Source organism: Gigantopelta aegis, chromosome 12 (assembly GCF_016097555.1).
Source record: "Gigantopelta aegis isolate Gae_Host chromosome 12, Gae_host_genome, whole genome shotgun sequence".
In the NCBI taxonomy this organism is placed as follows: Eukaryota; Metazoa; Mollusca; class Gastropoda; order Neomphalida; family Peltospiridae; genus Gigantopelta; species Gigantopelta aegis.
Genome location: NC_054710.1, coordinates 28,704,067 through 28,725,757, shown reverse-complemented (window position 1 = coordinate 28,725,757; position 21,691 = coordinate 28,704,067). Strand labels below are relative to the sequence as shown.

The 21,691-nt window shown below is 38.3% G+C and overlaps 1 protein-coding gene across 1 annotated transcript in view; it reads left to right on the top strand.

Moving 5' to 3' along the window:
* Positions 1 to 14,868, top strand: part of LOC121386257 (sodium/potassium-transporting ATPase subunit alpha-3-like) — a 42,123-nt gene extending 27,255 nt beyond the window's left edge. Inside the window, exons 10-19 of the mRNA XM_041517101.1 lie at positions 293 to 425; positions 1,220 to 1,412; positions 2,602 to 2,777; positions 3,369 to 3,505; positions 4,126 to 4,343; positions 5,447 to 5,798; positions 8,038 to 8,212; positions 9,719 to 9,849; positions 10,691 to 10,792; positions 12,010 to 14,868. Coding sequence (XP_041373035.1) covers positions 293 to 425; positions 1,220 to 1,412; positions 2,602 to 2,777; positions 3,369 to 3,505; positions 4,126 to 4,343; positions 5,447 to 5,798; positions 8,038 to 8,212; positions 9,719 to 9,849; positions 10,691 to 10,792; positions 12,010 to 12,130 — 1,738 coding nt within the window. The 3' untranslated portion in view covers positions 12,131 to 14,868. The remainder of the gene's footprint in view (positions 1 to 292; positions 426 to 1,219; positions 1,413 to 2,601; positions 2,778 to 3,368; positions 3,506 to 4,125; positions 4,344 to 5,446; positions 5,799 to 8,037; positions 8,213 to 9,718; positions 9,850 to 10,690; positions 10,793 to 12,009) is intronic.
* The last annotated feature ends 6,823 nt before the right edge of the window (positions 14,869 to 21,691 follow it).

Sequence of the window (21,691 nt, the reverse complement as noted above, 5' to 3'; positions counted from 1 at the left end):
CGGACATATATGGCTTCCCACAATATACCGTAAGTTAAGCAATTAAACAGATTCTCCTGAGTTTTCTACCCATGCATGATGTCTGTATGTTCCCTCCAACTAAATAACACCCCCTAACCCCCTGCTTTTTTCCCTTTTTTTAGATCACTGTCTTGCCTAACGTGTTAAATATAAAGCATTTGGAATGAACTTAGGCCGAATTATTTCAAATTTATTTTGGCTGATGGAAGATTATTTTAGATATAAATTAGTAACTAATGTATTATATATATTTTGTTTGTTTTTTCCCCAGGGAATGTAATGGTGATGCTTCAGAGTCTGCCCTGTTGAAATGCGTTGAGCTGTCCATTGGTCATGTGACCGAATTCCGTCGCCGAAACAAGAAGATTGCCGAAATTCCATTCAACTCTTCTAACAAATACCAGGTGAGTATTGCAAGAACTGAGCAATTCATGGAGCTCAGGAGTAGCCCTCTTCAAAGTTACTCTTTAAAAAAAAAAAAAAAAACAATTCCTGAGTTCTCTCCCTTGTTATTTGATATGGCTAGCATGTTTGATTGTCGCAGGTTTTCTCTCACTTTATAGATCAAGTCAAAATAACCCTGTGTTAAGACTCCAAATAGCTTGTAGAATGTCCTGAGATGTTCAACATTCCCTTTCCTGTCTGTGGAAAAGTGCATCTAAAAGATCCCTTGCTGCATTAAGAAAAATGTCCGCGGGTTTTCTCTGATGACTTTGTGTCAGAATTACTAAATGTTTCACATCCAATTGCCGATGATTAATTAATCAATGTGCACTAGTGGTGTCATTAAACAAAACAAAGTTTTTAGCTCAGATTGTCATATGTTTGTTGTCCATCCATTTAAAAAAAAAATTGTTTTTGTCAATGCATCCATCCATCCATCCATTCATTCATATCTTATCCATGAGACAGAAAACCTAGGTGAATGCATTGTACTATCTACTCATCCAAATATGATTCATACATTTGTTCATTAATTTGTTCATTCATTCGTTCGTTTGTTCATTCATTCATTCATTCATTCATTCATTCATTCATTCATTCATTAATACAGTCTATAACTTTGTCTGATGCAATATAAAGTCAATTAAAGTTTATTAAGTGCATTGTTAAATAAAACATTTGTTATTGTCTTCATTCATTCATCCATCCATCCATTCAATGATTCACTCATCCATTCCTTCCTGTCTTCACTCAGGTATCTATCCACGAGACCGAGGACCCGAACGACCCGCGTTGTATTCTTGTGATGAAGGGAGCACCCGAGAGAATCATGGACCGGTGTACCACCGTCCTGCTCAACGGCAAAGATATTCCGCTGGACGACAACTTCCGAGAGGCTTTCAACGCCGCATACATGGAGCTGGGAGGTCTTGGAGAGAGAGTACTTGGTATGTTGTCAACCGCAGCCTTATTTTAACTCTTTGAGATTATCCCTGGGTATTTGGTGGAGTATAGCTTGGTGGTAGAGCTTTCGGACGAGGTGCAATGGATCGCATGATCAATCATCCTCTGTGGACTAATTTAAAAAAAAAAATGTTTTTACTCTTAAATGGACAGACCCTAGTTTTTAAACACTATAGCATATTAGAGCCGTTTATGATCACTGAAATCAAATATTACTTATATTTTATTCTTTAGATTATCCATTTCCTTAGAACTGAAATGTTTCTGGTCATCCTGGTGTTTGTAGAACCAAAAATTGCATTTCTTATATTTTTAAAAACGCACTTGAGTCTGAGAAGTAGCTGTTTATTGATTCGAGTTCTAGTCTGTTTTTAAGGATATTTCCTGTTTTAACGTCACAGACTCTTCTTTCACTCTGTTGTAACTTTATCCAAATGAGCTACAGGTTTGTAAATTAACTAAACTTAGTGTACATTTTTATGGGTTAAAACTAGGGCCTGCGCCTTTAATTTCTGCCACTTGACTCTGCATTGTGCAGAGATACAGTCTTGATCACAGATAGCGGTTTTGTCGTTCAGGGCCCAGTTCAAAGCCTTGTTACATTAACCCTGGGTTTGTCTCATATTTTCCTTTTTAATTATTATTGCACAAATACAACATAAACTTTAGACATGGTTATGTATGGATACCTTTAATACTTCCTAAATCAAGTTTCAACATTTATTATATTATGTTTTCATTTACTATTTGTATTGATTTAGTCCTGCATATTGGGCTATTTATCGTTCCAGGCAGTGTACCACAACTGGTTTATCAAAGGCTGTGGTATATGCTATCCTGTCTGTGGGATGGTGCATATAAAAGATCCCTTACTGCTAATGGGAAAACTCTAGTGGGTTTCCTCTCTATGACTATCAAAATGACCATATGTTTGATATCCATTAGCCGATGATTAATAATAAATCAAAGTGCTCTAGTGGTGTCGTTAAACAAAACAAAGAAACCTATATCTATCAATTCTATGACTTCTTCCATTAAACAGCATTATTTTTCATTCCTAATACCTTCTGATTAAATATTGTGCTGAATTGGTGATTACTTATGTCTTTTGTTAATCATGAACGTTTTTAATGATCGTAGAGCTAACCTGACAAGAGTTGTGTGTTTTTTCAGGATTCTGTGATTACTTCCTCCCGATTGAAGATTTCCCTCCTGGATTCCAGTACGATGCCGACGACCCCAACTTCCCTCTGACAAACCTCCGCTTCGTCGGTCTCATGTCGATGATTGACCCGCCCCGTGCTGCTGTACCGGACGCTGTCGGAAAGTGTAGAAGTGCCGGCATCAAGGTGAGATCATAAAAGTGTATTCTGATAGGATTCGAACCTATAGTCTGTCCCACAGGGAACGCTTTCTTTCATACTAAGGGGCAGGATGTAGCTCAGTGGTACAGCACTCGTTCGATGCGCGGTCGGTCTGGGATCGATCCCTGTCGGTGGGCCCATTGGGCTATTTCTCGTCACAGCCAGTGCACCACGACTGGTACATCAAAGGCCGTGGTATGTGCTATCCTGTCTGTGGGATGGTGCATATAAAAGATTCCTTGCTGCTAATCGGAAAGAGTAGCCTATGAAGTGGCGACAGCTGGTTTCCTCTAAAAAACAGTGTCAGAATGACTATATGTTTGACGTCCCGTCCAACAGCCGATGATAAGATAAAAAATCAATGTGCTCTAGTGGTGTTGTTAAATAAAACAAACTTTACTTTTTGCCTAACTCATCATGTCAGTGTAAGTGATGTCCACAATTTAATATGTGAAGGAAAAATAGATAACCTTACTCAAAAATTAGATTTGTGTGTGAATGATGCACAAATGAAATGATATTCTCGTAGTTATTCAGAGGCCAGTATCATTAAATAATCATTCTTTTCATTGACAGGTTATCATGGTGACAGGTGATCATCCAATCACAGCAAAGGCCATTGCAAAGGGTGTCGGAATCATCTCTGAAGGAAGCCAAACGGTTGACGATATTGCCCAGATCCGAGGGGTCCCGGTTGAAGACATTGATCCACGGTACAGTGAAGCCTTTCAAAACCGGACTCTCTCTAAACCAGAATTCACTTAAAAACGACATTTTTCGCAGTCCTTTTTCAATAATAAATACAGAAAAGAACCTCTGTAAATTGATGAACGCGTTTTTTTTTGTGTAATATAATCTGTGTACGGTCTAGTAGTGATATCCCAATGATTGATTATAATCGTAAAGTGATCGGTTTCACTCCACCGATGTAGAGTTAGAAAAATACACTAGTTCTCGGTCCCGGCTGGTGATTTTTTCCTCTGGGCTAGTGGAAATTATCAACTGTATTTCTATAATACATAGGGCACTAGCCAAACTTTCTGTGAGGGCTAGTGACTTTCTCAAACATTTGTCCAACACTGCGATGCGAAGATTGATTATAAAAATCCATAAGCATTGTAGGTACATGTAGTTACACACATGTGTAAGACTAAAACACACTTTGTAACTTTGTCCCTGATCCGACGCCATATAACCGTAAATAAAATGTGTTGAGTGAGTCATTAAATAAAACATTACCTTCCTTCCTTCCTTCCTTCCTTGTTTGATGTATTTTCTAATCCTTTAACATGTGGAAATGAATATAAAACTGACGAATAATTTTATCTTCCAGAGAAGCGAAAGCCGCTGTCATCCACGGTGCCGACCTTCGTGACATGACCCCGGCGCAGATTGACGAGATTATCCGAAACCACAGCGAGATCGTGTTCGCACGAACCTCGCCCCAACAGAAACTGATTATCGTTGAAGGCTGCCAGCGTCAAGGCCAGATCGTCGCGGTAACGGGAGATGGTGTAAACGACTCGCCTGCTCTCAAGAAAGCCGATATTGGTAAGAGAAACTGCTGCTGGTAGATGTAGAAATAAGTATGGTGTTGCGTAGCCCAGTGATAAAGAGTTCGCCTGATGCATGGTCGGTCTGGGATCGATCCCCGTCGGTTGGCCCTTTGGGCTATTTCTCATTTCAGCCAGTGCACCATGATTGGTTATCAACAGCTGTGGTATGTACTACCCTGTCTTTGGGATGGTGCATATAAAAGAACCCTTGCTACTAATTGAAAAGAGTAGTCCATGAAGTGGCGACAGTGGGTTTCTCTCTCAATATCTGTGTGGTCCTTAACCATATGTCTGACACACACAACAGTAAATAAAATATGTTGAGTGCGTCGTTAAATAAAACATTTTTTTCAAAGGCTATTTTATGTGCTGTCCTGTCTATGGGATGGTGCAAGACTATTTGCCAGAATGACCAAATGTTTGACATTCAATACCAGATGATTTATAAATCGGTGTGCTCTAGTGGAGTCGTTAAACAAAAACAAACTTTAACCGTATGTTAAACACCAAAAAGCTATATAGTTGAAGATTGTGTGTTAAGCATTCGTCAAACAATTGTTTCTTTCCAGTATTTTGTATGATTTCTGAAGAGGTCTTAGTATGGCCATTGCATATTGTCCCGTCCATCACCATTATTATTTTGTGATAATAAATAGGTTCAAATCAAAGATGTGAGAAATGATTTGGTTATTACATGGATAACAGAAAAGAAATGCTTTTGTATTTACATGGTTAAGATGTGTGACATGATTTTGTGTTTATATGTATAACATACAATTATTTTTTTCATATTTACAACTTTAACATATAAAATACGATTTTGTATTAACATATGTAACATATAACAAATGATTGATGTATATCATGAATGATTTTATATTTACATGTATAATATATAAGAAATGATTTTATATTTACATGTATAACATATAAGAAATGATTTAAATTTACATGTATAATATATAAGAAATGATTTAGTATTAACGTGTATGACATAAAACATTATTATGTTGTTAAGTGTATATATCATATAAGAAATGATTTTCTATTAACATCTATTGTACACAGCTAATTATTATTATCAATTTCTATTTCCAGGTGTTGCTATGGGTATCGCCGGTAGCGACGTCAGCAAACAGGCAGCCGACATGATCCTGCTTGACGACAACTTCGCTTCGATTGTGACAGGCGTGGAGGAGGGCCGACTGATCTTTGACAACTTGAAGAAGTCGATCGCGTACACCCTGACGTCGAACATCCCTGAGATCAGCCCCTTCCTGCTGTTCATCCTGGCAGACATCCCCCTCCCGCTCGGAACCATCACCATCCTCTGTATCGACTTGGGAACCGACATGGTGCCGGCCATTTCCCTCGCCTACGAACAGGCCGAGAACGACATTATGAAGAGACAGCCAAGAGATCCAATCAATGATAAACTCGTCAATGAGAGGTGGGTGTCGGTTCACAGATAGAAATTTAATCAATGAATGAATGAATGTTTAACGACACCCCAGCATGAAAAATACATCGGCTATTGGGTTATGCAAATAAATAAAGTGATGATCAACATCAATATAAAAATTCAAGATTTAAACAAAAACAGTGTAAAGAACTGTGCAAAAACGCAAATATCACAGATAGATACTGAATTTTACTCAAAACTTCAATGTTGTGCTGTATTGGCCATTCTCAAAGAAAATGTTACACCCCTGCACCACGGTGAGGTTACAAGGTTACAGCACGCGCAGGGGAAATTTAATCAGGGCTATGTGTATGTTTGTGCTGGGGTGTCATGAAACGGGGGGGGTGGGTGGTGTGTAGCGTAGCCCCAGTGATAAAGTGCACGGTTGGTCTGGGATCGATCCTCGTCGGTGGGCCCATTGGGCTATTTCTCGTTCCAGTCAGTGCATCACGACTGGCATATCAGAGGCCGTGTGATATGTGCTATCCTGTCTGTGGGATGGTGCATATAAAAGATCCCTTTGCTGCTAATCGAAAAGAGTAGCCCATGAAGTGGTGACAGCGGGTTTCCTCTCTCAATTTATGTGTGGTCCTTGACCATATGTCTGATGCCATATAACCGTAAATAAAATGTGTTGAGTGCGTTGTTAAATAAAACATTTCCTTCCTTCGTGAAACAGGGTTTCTAGAATTGTTTTTAAATCCACTAGCCATGGGATCAGTGATTTTAAACATTTACTAGCCACGATTAAACATTAACTAGCCCTACTTTACTTTAAAGTTGCGATTAAAGATTCACTAGCCCTACTTTACTTTAAAGTTGTGATTAAAGATTCACTAGCCCTACTTTACTTTAAAGTTGTGATTAAAGATTCACTAGCCCTACTTTACTTTAAAGTTGCGATTAAAGATTAACTAGCCCTACTTTACTTTAAAGTTGTGATTAAACATTAACTAGCCCTACTTTACTTTAAAGTTACGATTAAAGATTAACTAGCCCTACTTTACTTTAAAGTTGCGATTAAAGATTAACTAGCCCTACTTTACTTTAAAGTTGTGATTAAACATTAACTAGCCCTACTTTACTTTAAAGTTACGATTAAAGATTCACTAGCCCTACTTTACTTTAAAGTTGCGATTAAAGATTAACTAGCCCTACTTTACTTTAAAGTTACGATTAAAGATTCACTAGCCCTACTTTACTTTAAAGTTGCGATTAAAGATTAACTAGCCCTACTTTACTTTAAAGTTACGATTAAAGATTCACTAGCCCTACTTTACTTTAAAGTTGTGATTAAACATTAACTAGCCCTACTTTACTTTAAAGTTACGATTAAAGATTCACTAGCCCTACTTTACTTTAAAGTTGCGATTAAAGATTAACTAGCCCTACTTTACTTTAAAGTTACGATTAAAGATTCACTAGCCCTACTTTACTTTAAAGTTGTGATTAAACATTAACTAGCCCTACTTTACTTTAAAGTTGCGATTAAAGATTAACTAGCCCTACTTTACTTTAAAGTTGCGATTAAAGATTAACTAGCCCTACTTTACTTTAAAGTTACGATTAAAGATTCACTAGCCCTACTTTACTTTAAAGTTGTGATTAAAGATTAACTAGCCCTACTTTACTTTAAAGTTAATACAATTTTACTAAATAATAGTAATAATGGGATATGTCACCTAAAGATGAAGATAGGGCTTAAAAACACTAACATTGGGGGGTAGGGTGGGGCAGGATATTCATATTCACAAAATAGACGTAACTGCAACATTTGAACTTGGGGGGAAAATACGAAAAATTGTGTTTTCGGACTTTTTATTTGCAATATCTCAAGATATTAAGCTAAAAGTTTGTATATAGCATTATCATGTACTGTTAAGATCAGGTTTGACTTTCATAGCAATTTATAAATTTTACAGTTATGGCCTTTGAGCTTGGGAGATATTAAAATTTGTTGGTTGTTGCAGGGAATATAATTTGCTTTAGTAGTACTCTCAGAATGCTTGTTCACAGAATTATTGCCCTTGAACTTAGGGGATACGAAAATTGTTTTTTTCCGGACCTTTTTGCCTGCAATACCTCAAGTTTTATTGAGCTGAATGAAATTTTGTGTTTAGCTTTTTCATGTCCGGTAGCCATATATCTGATGCTGTATATTCGTAATATAAAAAATGTGTTGTTTTTGTCTTTAAATAAAACATTTCTTTCTGTCTGTTTTATTTAGGTTGATCAGTATGGCATACGGTCAGATCGGCATGATCCAGGCGTCGGCCGGGTTCTATGTGTACTTTGTCATCATGGGAGAGAACGGATTCTGGATTGGTCGTCTGCTCGGTCTGCGTGAAGAGTGGGATTCCCATGGAATAAACGATCTCGAGGATTCATACGGACAGGAATGGGTATGTAGTCCTTGAGCGGTGGGGGCGGGATGTAGCCCAGTGGTGAAAGTGCTCGCTTGATGCGCGGTCGGTCTAGGATCTATCCTCGTTGGTGGGCCTATTGGGCTATTTCTCGTTCCAGCCAGTGCACCACGACTGGTATATTAAAGGCTGTGGTATGTGCTATCCTGTCTGTGGGATAGTCCGTATAAAAGATCCCTAGCTGCTAATCGAAAAGAGTAGCCCATGAAATGGCGACAGCAGGTTTCCTATCTCAATATCTGTGTGGTCCGTAACCATATGTCCGACGCCATATAACCATAAAAAAATGTGTTTAGTGTGTCGTTAAATAAAACATTTTCTGTTTATTCCTTGAGGGGCGGGATATAGAGATTATTATACAACCTCTGCAATTAAAAAAATGTCCATGGCAACAAAAAACATGCCTTGAAAAAAACTTGTAATATAGTCCACAGCTAAAAAAATCTGCCGTTGAGAATGATCTCCACGGCATTGCCGATTGCCATAGGCAATCGCAGGCAAGGTTATATGAGCTTGTGTGTCACGAAATGAGTGTCCGGATTCTTGTATTGCTAGAGTGAAAGCGGGGGTAATACATGAATCCTGATACAAGTTTCATAAAGTCAATCCAACTTGTACTCCAGTGTAATAATTTCTTTATTCATATTATTATTGTTTTGTTTTTTCAAATGAATAACAAGGACCGTCCCAAAATGTTTCGGCCACAACTAGAAAGAGACAACGAAATAACGTCATATTTCACATGCAGTCTGAGCTAGGACTGGGGAAGCAATGTCATGTTATGACGTGGCTTCTCAAAATTACCTCATTACTCTTGTTATTACACAAGCTGTGTATGGTTTTTATTAACTCTTGTTCTGTTGAATCATGTGGATAATAAATACATATATATATAGCCTTTGAACTTAAAAGATACGAAAATGTTGTTTCCGTGCATTTTTTCCAAATTGCTTCAAGATATTGAGCTGAAATTGTGTATATAGCTTTAGCATGCATGTACTGTTACAGATCAAGTGTGACTTCCATGGCTAATTTACCCCATTTTCACAGAGTTGTGGCCCATGAACTTTGGAGATAAGAAATCTTGTTGGGCCTGAGAGGGGGTACATGTATTGCTTCAGCAATACACTCGGAATGCTTGTAGTTCATCTGCAGTGTTCAAAATAAGCACTTGTCAGTTTGTCCGGACAAGTGAAAATCTGCTCTGACATGCAAAATGTTCCTCAGTGGTTGTCCAATAGACAAGTAAAAAAATGTTCAATGCAGTTTCAATTTGAGCAAAAAAAATTTGGTCCTTGTACTGGAATAATATAAAACATTTATTTGGACAAGTGAAAATATTGATGGTCAAGTAGATTTCTAGATACTTGTCTGGTGGACTAATGAAAGATTCCGCATTATTCTGTCACTGATCTGTCGTATTTATTTTCTTGTAGACATCTGCCAGAAAGATTGAGTACATGTGTGATATTTATTTTTTTGTAGACATACCGCCAGAGAAAGATTTTGGAGTACACATGTCATACCGCCTTCTTTGTGTCGATCGTGATCGTGCAGTGGGCTGATTTGATCATCTGTAAAACAAGACGCTTGTCCCTCTTCCAGCAAGGAATGAAGTAAGTCTATCTCTATGGTGATGAAACGGATGGGAACTAAATGGGTCCTACGAAACATCCACACGCACTGACATTTGCTAAGTGAAATGTTGATATAAAGTATATCAATTCACTAAAGGGGCGTTCTCATTATATGATCATTCGCACCCAGTGGTAAAGTGCTCGCCTGATTACGGTCGGTCTAGGATCGATCCCTGTCGGTGGACCCATTGAGCTATTTCTCATTCCAGCCAGTGCACCATGACTGGTATATCATTTGAAGGCCATGGTATACATGTGTTGTTCTGTCGGTTGGATGGTGCATATAAACTACCCCTTGCTACTGATGGAAAAATGTAGCAGGTTTCCTCTCTTAAATTACCAAATGTTTGATATATCCAATAGCCAGGGGCGGAACGTAGCACAGTGGTAAAGCATTTGCATGATGCACGGTCGGTCTGGGATCGATCCCCATCGGTGGTCACATTGGGCTATTTCTCCCTCCAGCCAGTGCACCACGACTGGTATATCAAAGGCCGTGGTATGTGTTATCCTGTCTGGGATAGTGCATATAAAAGATTCCTTGCTGCTAATCGAAAAGAGTAGCCCATGAAGTGGCGACAGCAGGTTTCCTCTCTCAATATCTGTGTGGTTCTTAACCATATGTCGGATGCCATATAACCGTAAATAAAATGTCAAGTGCGTCGTTAAATAAAACATTTCCTTCCTTCCTTCCTTCCTTCCTTCCAATAGCCGATGATTAATAAATCAATGTGCTCAAGTGGTGTGGTTAAACAAAATTAAAGTGTACAAACATTCCTTTCCTTTGTTTTTCTATATTGTGATGTTTTACTTTTCACAGGAACCATCGTCTGACGTTTGCGCTGTTCTTCGAGACTGCTCTAGCCGCCTTCCTCACCTACTGCCCTGGTCTAGACCAAGGCCTTCGTATGCAACACCTCAGGTTAGTAATGCTCTGATGGGAGTCTAGGGCGGGATTTAGCTCAGTCGGTTGAGTGCTCGCTTGAAGTGCTTACGTCGCAGGATCGAACCACATCAATGGATCTGTTCAACTGATTGGTTTTCTCTCGTTCCAACCAATGCGCCACAACTGGATAAAGGCTGTGGTGTGTGCTTTCCCGTCTGTGTGAAAGTGCATATAAAAGATCCCTTGCTGCATTAGGAAAAATGTAGCGGGTTTCTTATGATGACTACGAGTCAGAATTACCAAATGTTTGACATCCAATATCCGATTCTTAAGTAATCAGATGTGCTCTAGTGGTGTCGTTAAACAAAACAAACTTCTTCTGATGGGGTCTGTTGTAATTTCCCGTTTAGAAGGCTGATCCTGGAAAAAGAGCAAATTTGAAAATTTATCTTCAGAGCCAGGAAAGTTGTTGAATATTTATTATGGTCACGGAGGAAAATACAAATTAGTTGAATTTCTTTTTTCTTTTTTTACTTGTTATTCTTATTATTATTAAAACAAATTCACTCACATTTAAAAATTGTTGTCAACAGTGGATGAACGATGTAATTGGAAATTGATGGGTATAGTTTAGTTCTTGTAGTGAAATTGATTACTGTCAGCATTTGTTTGGCGGAAGACCGGGTCTGGTGGATATTATTGAGGAGATATAATTATTTAAGAATTGAACGTTATATATTTGACGTTCATGCGATGATAAGCACCAAAACCGTTTTGCATTAATATTGCCATTATACAAAACGATATTTAAAAATCCCAGTCGAACTCTATTCCACAATGATTTACCCAATGTATCAATACACAAATAAGGGAATTCCCTTAGAAAATAGTTTTTTTTCCGTCAAATCTCCAATTCATTATAATGATTTACATAAGGTTTTATAAATTTTAATTTCCTGAATCAAATTGTGGTTAAAAAGTTATAAAATTTAAAATAACTAAACATCAGTTGATAATGCAAACGTGGTATGTGCTATCCTGTCTGTGGGATGGTGCATATGAAAGATCCCTTGCTGTTAATCGAAAAGAGTAGCCCATGAAGTGGTGACAGCATATTTCCTTTCTCAATATCTGTGTGGTCCTTACCCATATGTCTGACGCTATATAACTGTAAATAAAATGTGTTGAGTGCGTCGTTAAATAAAACATTTCCTTCCTTCATTATGTTTTGTATACTTATTATTCTTTTTCAGGTTATCTTGGTGGTTCCCAGCTCTCCCCTTCAGTTTGACTATCTTCGTTTACGATGAATGCCGTAAGTTCATCCTACGACGCAATCCTGGAGGATTTGTTGAAAGAGAGACCTACTATTAAGGAGACATTGTTTTTAATAGCTATTTTGTTTTAAAAAGAAAATTTTGTGTTTCGAGAATTTTTATTGGGTGGGGCACAATTTAGAAGAGACAACTCTTGACGGTATTGCATTTTCTGTTCAAGGAAAATGCATCAGATGTGACGTGAAGACGACAGATTCTGTCGTAGTGGGTTTTGCGCTCATTGTCGTTACTTGTGAATTTTAACCAAACTGGAATTTCCTTCAGTTGTTTAATAACTGGTGAAAATGGGACTCGAACAATTGATTCTCTCTCTCTCTCTCTCGAGTCATTTGTAAAATTTGTAAAAAAAAAATTAATTCAAATATGAATTGTGACATTCTGTGTAAACTGTTTGATCCAGACCGACTAATGGTTTAATGGGCTTGTATTTTGCTGTGTATAAGACACTGTGTGTGTATGTGTAACCCGGATAATGTAGACACTTAGGTAGTGGGTGCGCAACTCCACTTTGTAGGCAGAATTATATTTACTTTCTATTCTTTTGTTTGTGAATAATTACATTTGAGTTTTAGACCAAGAAGATTTTTATTATGACATGTATTGTGCGTTTGATACCTTTTGCCATTTTTTTAATACACTGAGATGAGAGTATTATAAAATAAGAAAAAAAAGAGAAGAAATATGTATGTAAAATAAAGAGTTGAGCTATGTGTATTATTTCTCCCATTTCGTACGAAGTTGGTGTGATGAAGTAGATTTTGTTCATTCATCCTTGAGATTTGTTCATCGGATATCGTGCTTCATCAGCGATTATTAGATACATTTACTACAACACCAGCTCAAAAAGAGACACTTGATGCATTAGTGACTGTAATCCAACAATTTTCTTAGTTACGTGTTTGTTAGTTAAGTGACAGTTTGTATTTAAATATTCTTGGGAGTTTTATCTGTGCACAAATTAAGTAATTGTTATTAAAATTGAGGCCAATGTGGGTTTTTTTAATATGTTCGATTTCTCCAGTCTGAAATGAAATGCTAATTTAGGAGTAGATGTGGTCTCGGAAGTAGGTTATTAATGATTTACATTTGGTGTGGTGGTTAGCTCATAGTGGCGTTATTAGCGAGGATAATTTGTCGTAACGTACATATATTTCACATAGAACACAAGTGATAATACAAAATAATAACTGTATATATGTTCCAGACTTTCCCGTCTACATTCCATGTGAGTTCTTGTGATGGTTAATCCACCTTTTGATTTCACTCGGTGTATCTAGAATCTTAGAGTCGTGCATGTGCGTTCTGTTTTTAAATGGGTTACCTTTTGTTTTTAATTTATGGCAAATTGAGAGTATCAAACTTGTGCATGTGTTAACAGTTCAAATAAGAATCTCTGGATATGATTTTTTTTTTTTATTATAAAATATTTTGGTTCACAAGCATTGGTACAGCTGATAAGAAGACAGTTTTGTGTTCTGCTGTATTTCTGTATTTGACTGTAGGTTGTCGTGGAATCATGGGTTCAAGTACACCTGTCTGTATATTATTATAGCATTGAGCATTGTTTTATATAATTTTTAATCACCCTATCTCTTAAAACAAACTGTTTCGTCGTGTTAATGTCTCACTTATTGGTTGTGTTTTGTATTATATTGGTCATGTCACGTCTTAATCTTCACAAAAAAAAAAGAAAGAAAAAAAAGCATAGACAGAATATTCGCACCATCACTATAAAAGTAAGCTGTCTGGGAAATGTTTGTTGTCATGGTTACAGATGCGACAGTCCACTGCGACATTGATCATTTCCCAGTTTTTAAAGCTTATTATTATTATGTTTTGAGATTTTTAGCTATCATGTCATTTAGTCATTAATATTCATGAAGTTCCTGTAGGACAGTTGCACAGAACTACACCGACATAACCAGAACTTTTGTTAGTAAAGATGTTAGTAAGTTTATTATTAAAATCTTGAGCCGCCAGCATTTACTAGGTTCAACTAACAGTGATGCATAGTTAATTAAACTCTGGCCGGATCTAGTATGACATTATTGTATTAACGCTGTTAAACCATCACATATCAAAGGTCTTTTGTTTCCCCTCCCCTTGAAAATAAATCTACAGATGTTTGTACAGTCCTTATTTAACCAGACTTGGTGTGTTTAAATGTAAATATAGCAATACTTGGTACATTTTTAAACATTTCGTTTTAGAACAGGATTTTAACGTTTAAAAGCCAGATTATTGAGACTTTAAAACATCTTCAGAGATTTCTATGTTGTCACAATGTGGATAAGCATTTAAAAAATAGGCTGGTGCATGATGGGGAAACTGTAGGCGGCACGTGACAAATCAGTTTCCACGTATAATGTTTATAATATTATATGCAACAGGAGAGGAAAATGTATCCGTGATGTTCATTTCATTGCTAGAGTGAACTCCTTAAGGCGGGTCCGTCTTGGCGACAGTGCACCATCCAGTCAAATTAAAATCTGATGGTACTTACATTCCACGTAGGAGTGGCAGTAAGATTTTTTTTTTAAAGCAATTTGGTGTAAAATCGTGCTTGTCGCAGAGAGGACACGTTTTTGACCCGGGAGCTCCTGTTTTTAATTTTCGATTTGTTGTTAGAAGAAAGATAGAGTACATTTTAGTCTGAATTCTATTCACCACATGATGTAGTGTGTGGGTACATTTTTATATGGAGTTTTGTCTTTCATCTAGCAGTTCAATATATGTGTACAATTTTCTTTAAACGAAATAAAGGTCTTATTAGAATCAGAGGTGTTGTGGGGTTTTTTAATTAGACTTCCACTCAAAGGCCAACTCCAAACCCTGAGTGAGTGCTCCGCAAGGCTCAATGGGTAGGTGGAAACCACTTGCACCGACCAGTGATCCATAACTGGGTCAGCAAATTCCATGGTTTGTGCTATCCTGCCTGTGGGAAGCGCAAATAAAAGATCCCTTGCTGCCTGTCGTAAAAGAGTAGCCTATGTGGCGACAGCGGGTATCCTCTTATAAAAAAAAAAGTGTCAGAATGACCATATGTTTGACGTCCAATAGCCAATGATAAGATAAAAAAATCAATGTGCTCTAGTGGCGTCGTTAAATAAAACACTTTACTTTTTTCCACTCAAAGGTTGACATAACCTTAGTCACTTGGTGGTGTAATATTGTTCTTTGCTATTGTATACACCCATAAGCGTACGACACGAGTGGGGATGCGGGGAGAGAAAACTCTCCATTTCAGGCGTAAATGATGGCGAAATGAGATTACCTAAAACCTTTTGTACACTTATTTCCATAGTTTGACCCATGATACATTTAGAACTGCAAAGTGATTGGTTAGTTTGCAACCATACTGTGATGCATGTGAGGGAATCATTCTGAGTTTATGAATACTTGTATTTGATTTTGGCTAAATTTTATAACTTCCTACTTTATTTTGTTAATGTATTTTTTATACGTACTTTATGCCAATCCTCACTGTAGAGTAATTTGGCAAAAGGAACTTCGTTGGGAGTTGTAGTTAAGTTGTACTAATTAGTTAATTGGGTAAATTATTGCTTATTTGAGTTTTATCCTTTAAATGCATGTTTACCTTTAGTTGTTAATAAGTGCTGTTTTGATAGCTGTATTCGTCGCCTCTCTCAGTTTTAACTTGATGTATCAGAACCTTATCTAACGCCAGGAATGGGACTACTAATTACCAGATATATAAAGAATGAACATCTAGATCGTTGTGAGCTATCATTACGTTGAGATGTTTTCCGTCACATCCTCTTCAGGGTTATTATTGGCTGAACCGAACCTTATGAAAGTTAGTTGCATCAGTGAGTTAGCTGTTTGAAAGTTTACGTGACATCACTGAGGTAGCGGTTTGAAGATTTATAATATGTGATTGGGAGATGAAAGCACGAAGTGTGGCGGCCCGTGTCAAATTGTCGGCAGTCTAGATTTATGTCATAGGAGATGAGAGCACCCAGTGTAGGGGCCTTTGAGGAGTCGAGTGATGTCCTGGGGTGACGCTATTATGGTTCGGCAGGGTATGTGATTTTGTTGTATCTTTGTTATAGTCTGGCACACGGTGTGTTGTAGCCTGGTACTGTTATTTAAAGAAACATGATTCCGAATCGTTTTGTGAATTTGTTGGAAAAAAGGAAGAGTTGTATAAAAATTGGATGCGTACACAAAACATGAAAGGAGATTACAAAACGCTAAGAGAATTAAGACTTTAAAAATGGGGTTCCCACACCTATTAAAATTCATTTAGAAGACCAAGGGATTAGCATATTAAATGAGGCCACGGTAGCATTTTATTTCATTTCAACTTATTTTCGTGCTTATATCCAATTAAGGTTCAAGCACGCTGTCCTGGGCACACACCTCAGCTATCTAGGCTGTCTGTCCAGGACAGTGGGTTAGTTAGTTGGTTAGTGGTTAGTGAGAGAGAAGAGGGTGTAGTGGCCTTACACCTACCCATTCAGCCTTTAAGAACTCGCTCTGGATGGGAGCCGGTACCGGGCTGCGAACCCTGTACCTACCAGCCTGTAGTCCGATGGCTTAACCATTGCGCCAAAAAGGCTGGTGCCACGGTAGCAGCTGACAATGTTATGTTAATTCATCAAGTACCACACTCTTATTCCGAGGTAAATGTATAAAGAAGAGCTTTGTGGAGAGATCCCAATCAAGTAAGTAACCGAAACAATTGGGAGTAGTATTAACACAAGATCGCCCCAAGATAATGGTAGTCACAACAACGGGCGAGAGTTTCGGTCAAGCTTCAATGCACAAGGCACACGTAGCCCCCTATCAGCTGATGCAGAGCCATTCACACCAACATGTTACTATTTGTAAGAAAACGGGGCGTTTGATTGGTCAGTGTTTTAACAGAAAAAAAAAGAAATGTTTTATTTAACGACACACTCAACACATTTTATTTACGGTTATATGGCGTCAAGGACCACACATATATTAAGAGAGAAAACCCGCTGTCGCCACTTCATGGGCTACTCTTTTCGATTAGGAGCCAGGGATCTTTTATATGCACCATCCCACAGACAGGATAGCACATACCACGGCCTTTGATATACCAGTCGTGGCGCACTGGATCTTAACAGACAAAGGGACATTTAACAGACAATGGGACATGAGACTAAGAAGTCGGGGGGGGGGGGGGGGGGGGGGACCAGTTGGATTCGCCAGATTATACAAACCGAAGTCGAAATTGCAAAGTCTTGGTTGGGAGATCAAATTAAAAGTGTGGGGGGGGGGGGGGGGGGGCATGAAGGATATCGGCCCTATATGTCCAGTGGGAATATTAGCGAAACCGATAATCAGTTAGTTACAGAAGTTTCCATTCTAAGAGATACTGGTGCCATGCAGAGTTTAGAAAGAAAGAAAGAAATGTTTTATTTAACGACGCACTCAACACATTTTATTTACGGTTATATGGCGTCGGACATATTGTTAAGGACCATGCAGATATTGAGAGAGGAAACCCGCTGTCGCCACTTCTTGGGCTACTCTTTCCGATTAGCAGGAAGGGATCTTTTATATGCATCATCCCACAGACAAGGTAATGCATACCACGGCCTTTGATATACCAGTCGTCGTGCACTGGCTGGAACGATCCATATAACCGTAAATAAAATGTGTTGAGTGCGTTGTTAAATAAAATGTCTTTCTTTCTTTCTTTCCATTGCAGCCTATAGTGGGTGAAGCATTTTCTCAGGTACAAAATCAAAACAGGGAAATCAATACTTACTTACTATGATGTGTACGTCAACGAGATTTCCGGAGGCTATTCCATTGCACAAGATTACGGCACAAGTGGTCGCTACGGCACAAGTGGTCGCTACGGCACAAGTGGTCGCTACGGCACTGATCAAGTGCTTTACTTCAGTAGGATTACCGTCCGAATTTCAGTCGGATCAAAGGACAAATTTTATGTCAAAATTATTTAAACAGGTTATGAGTATTTTAACCATTAAACAAATACACGGTCTACAGCATACCATCCCATTTACACCATCTCAGTTAGTTCTACGGAATTGAATGCAACCACAGTCAACAGGGATATGGAGGGTCCTCCCTCAGAAAGAAAATGGGTTAAGTTTAGGGTTAGGATTAAGAAAATCATACAGTAATGATAAGAGTAATTAATTTGGTCAAAATGTTAACTTAAAGAAATTTATTTTGCAAAAGTATTTGGGTATGGCACAATACCTATCTATTTTACCCTCTGGCAGAAACCCTGTTTAAATATATACAATTTTACTAATAGTAATAATCAGATATGTCACCTAAAGAGGGAGATAGAGCTTAAAACCTCTTAGATTGGGGGTGGTAAGAGGGAGCAGGATATTAATATTTACAAAATAAGACTTAAATGCAGTATTTGACGAGGTTGTTTTTTTGCACTAGCCGTCGGGCTAGTTATAGTAGTAAGTTACTAGCCCAACACTAGCCATGGGAGTGGGGCTACCACAATGTAGAAGCCCTGTGCAAAACCTGTTAGACAACCACCATATCGTATGTGTCCGGAGAAGAAAGATGTAGTTCGGGCTGAAATAAAATAGATGTTGGAGAAGAACATAATAGAATCGTCAAATAGTGTGTGAGCTTCACCATATATTTTGATTCCTAAAGCGGATGGAACCAAGCACCTATGTGTTGACCTACGACGTGTAAATCACCTGATTCAAGCAGATTCATATCCATTTCCTCAAATTGACGACTGTATTGACAGTGTAGGTTATGCAAGTTACATAACGACAAATTGATTCATTGAAGGGATACCACCAGGTTCATCTTACTGATCGTGCTAAAAATGTTACTACCTTTTGTACCCTCGAAGGACTGTAACAGTACAGAGTAATGCTGTTTGGTTTGAAAACTGCACCAGCAGCCTTCCAGAGACTGATGAACCTTGCTCTACACGGACTTGAAAATGTTAGTGTTTATTTGGACGATGTTGTCATTCATACCACTACGTGGGAACAACACTTAATCACTCTCAGAAATTTTTTACCAAGACTAGCTGAATCGAACTTAACCATAAATCTGGCCAAGTGTGAGTTCGCTAAAGCAGAGATACTGTTTCTGGGATATAAAGTAGGTTATGGTCATGTAACCCCTGTGGCCGCAAAAGTTGATGCCATGAGCCAGTTTCCTACACCTACTAACAGGAAGGAAGTCCGACGATTCCTGGGAATAGCGGGATATTATAGAAAATTCTGTCCTAACTTTGCTAAAATCGCAGCACCATTGACTGACCCGATGGGGAAAACAAACCAAATTAATTTGTGTAGAGTGAGAAGAGTGACAACGCTTTCAAACAATTTAAAACCATGCTCATCAGTGCGCCCGTCCTGTCTGCCTCTGATTTGACAAAACTCAGATACTGTTTGCAGTTGACACGTGCGGTATTGGTGTGGGTGGAGTGCTCTTTCAAGAAGACGATGATGGCCTCGATCACCCGATTAGTTATTCCTCCAAGAAGTTTAACCCTCATGAACAGAAGTATTCAACAGTGGAGAAAGAGGCATTGGCGTTAATATTATCACTGAAATACTTAGACATTTACATGAAAGCAAACCACTATGATGTCATCGGCTACACGGACAATAATCCACTGACGTGTATTAACCGTGTGAAGCACACCAACCAAAGAATACTAAGATGGAGTCTGATGATTCAAGGATACGGTCTGCAAATGAAACACCTTCCAGGATCATCAAACGTGTTTGCAGATACTTTATCCTGTTCCACCCAGTGATGAATGACGTATATTGTGTCAATGACTTTAATAACTTGTTCTGAAATAAACATTGACATTTGTTTATGCTTTTATTCCTATGCAAACATTTATATAGATGTTTGTGTGTGGAGACACTTTATTGTGTTTATATATTTCCTGCATAGGAATGTGTATAACTTAACGAAAATTTCCACGCTCAGTTGGTGTTAAAAGTTTCTTTTGCCAGGCTGAGGGGTGTAATACATGTAAAGGAATCCGAGTTTATGAATACCAGTATTTGATTTTGGCTACATTTTGTAACTTCCCCACTGTAGAGTGATTTGGCAACAGGATATTAGTTGGGAGTTGTAGTTAGGTTGTACTAAATAATTAATTGGGTAAATTATTTCTTATTTGGGCTTTGCACAAAGGCTATCATTTAAATGCATGTTTACATGTAGTTGTTAATAATTACTGTTTAGATAGCTGTATTCATCACCGCACACAGTTTAATTTGATGTATCATAATCTTATCTAACACCAGGAATGGGAGTACTAATTGCCAGATACGTTAATTAACGAAACACAAATTAAGACAAGTAGCACCTAGAATGTCGTCAGCCATCATTGCATCAAGGAGTTTTCCGCCACGTCCTCTTCAGGGATATATAGTTTAATCAAACGTTATCAAAGTTAGTTACGTCAATGAGTCAGCTGTTTGAAAGTTTACGTGACATCACTGAGATTTATATTCTAATATCCAATCTAATTAAAAGTAGCTCCACTGGTTAATTACTATAACCTGTGAATCTAACAGCACCCCGTTGGAGCTCATGTCCATCTGACCTTTCATTCGACCAATCAAAACCTTACTTGCAAAATTATGCCAGTGATTTGAAACGAATTTGAAAACATTCGGGATTATGCCGAGGGTATATGAAATGATTCGGGTGAATTACTAATTTCAATATAAAATTTGTTTCAAGACGAAAACAAAAACCGTGATGGTGTAGCCATAAAGTCTGTTTATACTAGTATACAATCCAGAGTTTATTACTGCACTTTTCCCCCTGTTTTTTAATGTTGAAATAGACCAACAAATTCGCCTATTGCATAAATAGTCTCGCCCGATATTTTTAGAATTTGTATGCTCCCGAATAACGCTATAAAAGGCGAAGTGTAATTGGTCGATATTTAAATTGTTATTTATAGATGAAATGTCACCTGGACATAGGAATCTACGCAATGCTGTTAGATCTACTGGTAGACCAGTAGAGCTAATTTTAATCAGATCGATTCTGATCCCCACGTATAGTACAACTAATACAACAGAAACCCACAAAACATGTCCCCACCCCACCCCCACCCCACTCCACCCTACTGTTTTGGGAATTTCTGCTCTGTAAGGTTGGAAATGCCGTATTTGAACACCTGCAATTCAAAATATACTCTTCAAAAAAAGAAACGCAAAAGGGTACAAATGGGTTATAACTCCGATTTTATGTTTCCTACCGGTTCATGCTTTGTGAATATAAGGTCATTGCATGTCCCAAACACATTCCCACGGTTACATTCGATAAAACGCAGGTACTGTACAATAAAGTTCCAAAATGTGAATATTCGCAAAAACGCAGCCACGTGCAAACCATGTCACCACTGCACGTGCGTTGTCTGCACGTGCAACATGAACACCGACAGTATAAAAGTGCAGGGTGTTCGCTTGCCTGGCCTCTGTATCTGGCCGACAGTTGACAATCCAGGACATGCCACGTCTCAGTGAACCGCAGAGAAACAATGCCATCGGCCGACTAGACGCAGGCGAATCCAGAACGGCCGTTGCCAGGGCATTCCATGTGTCCC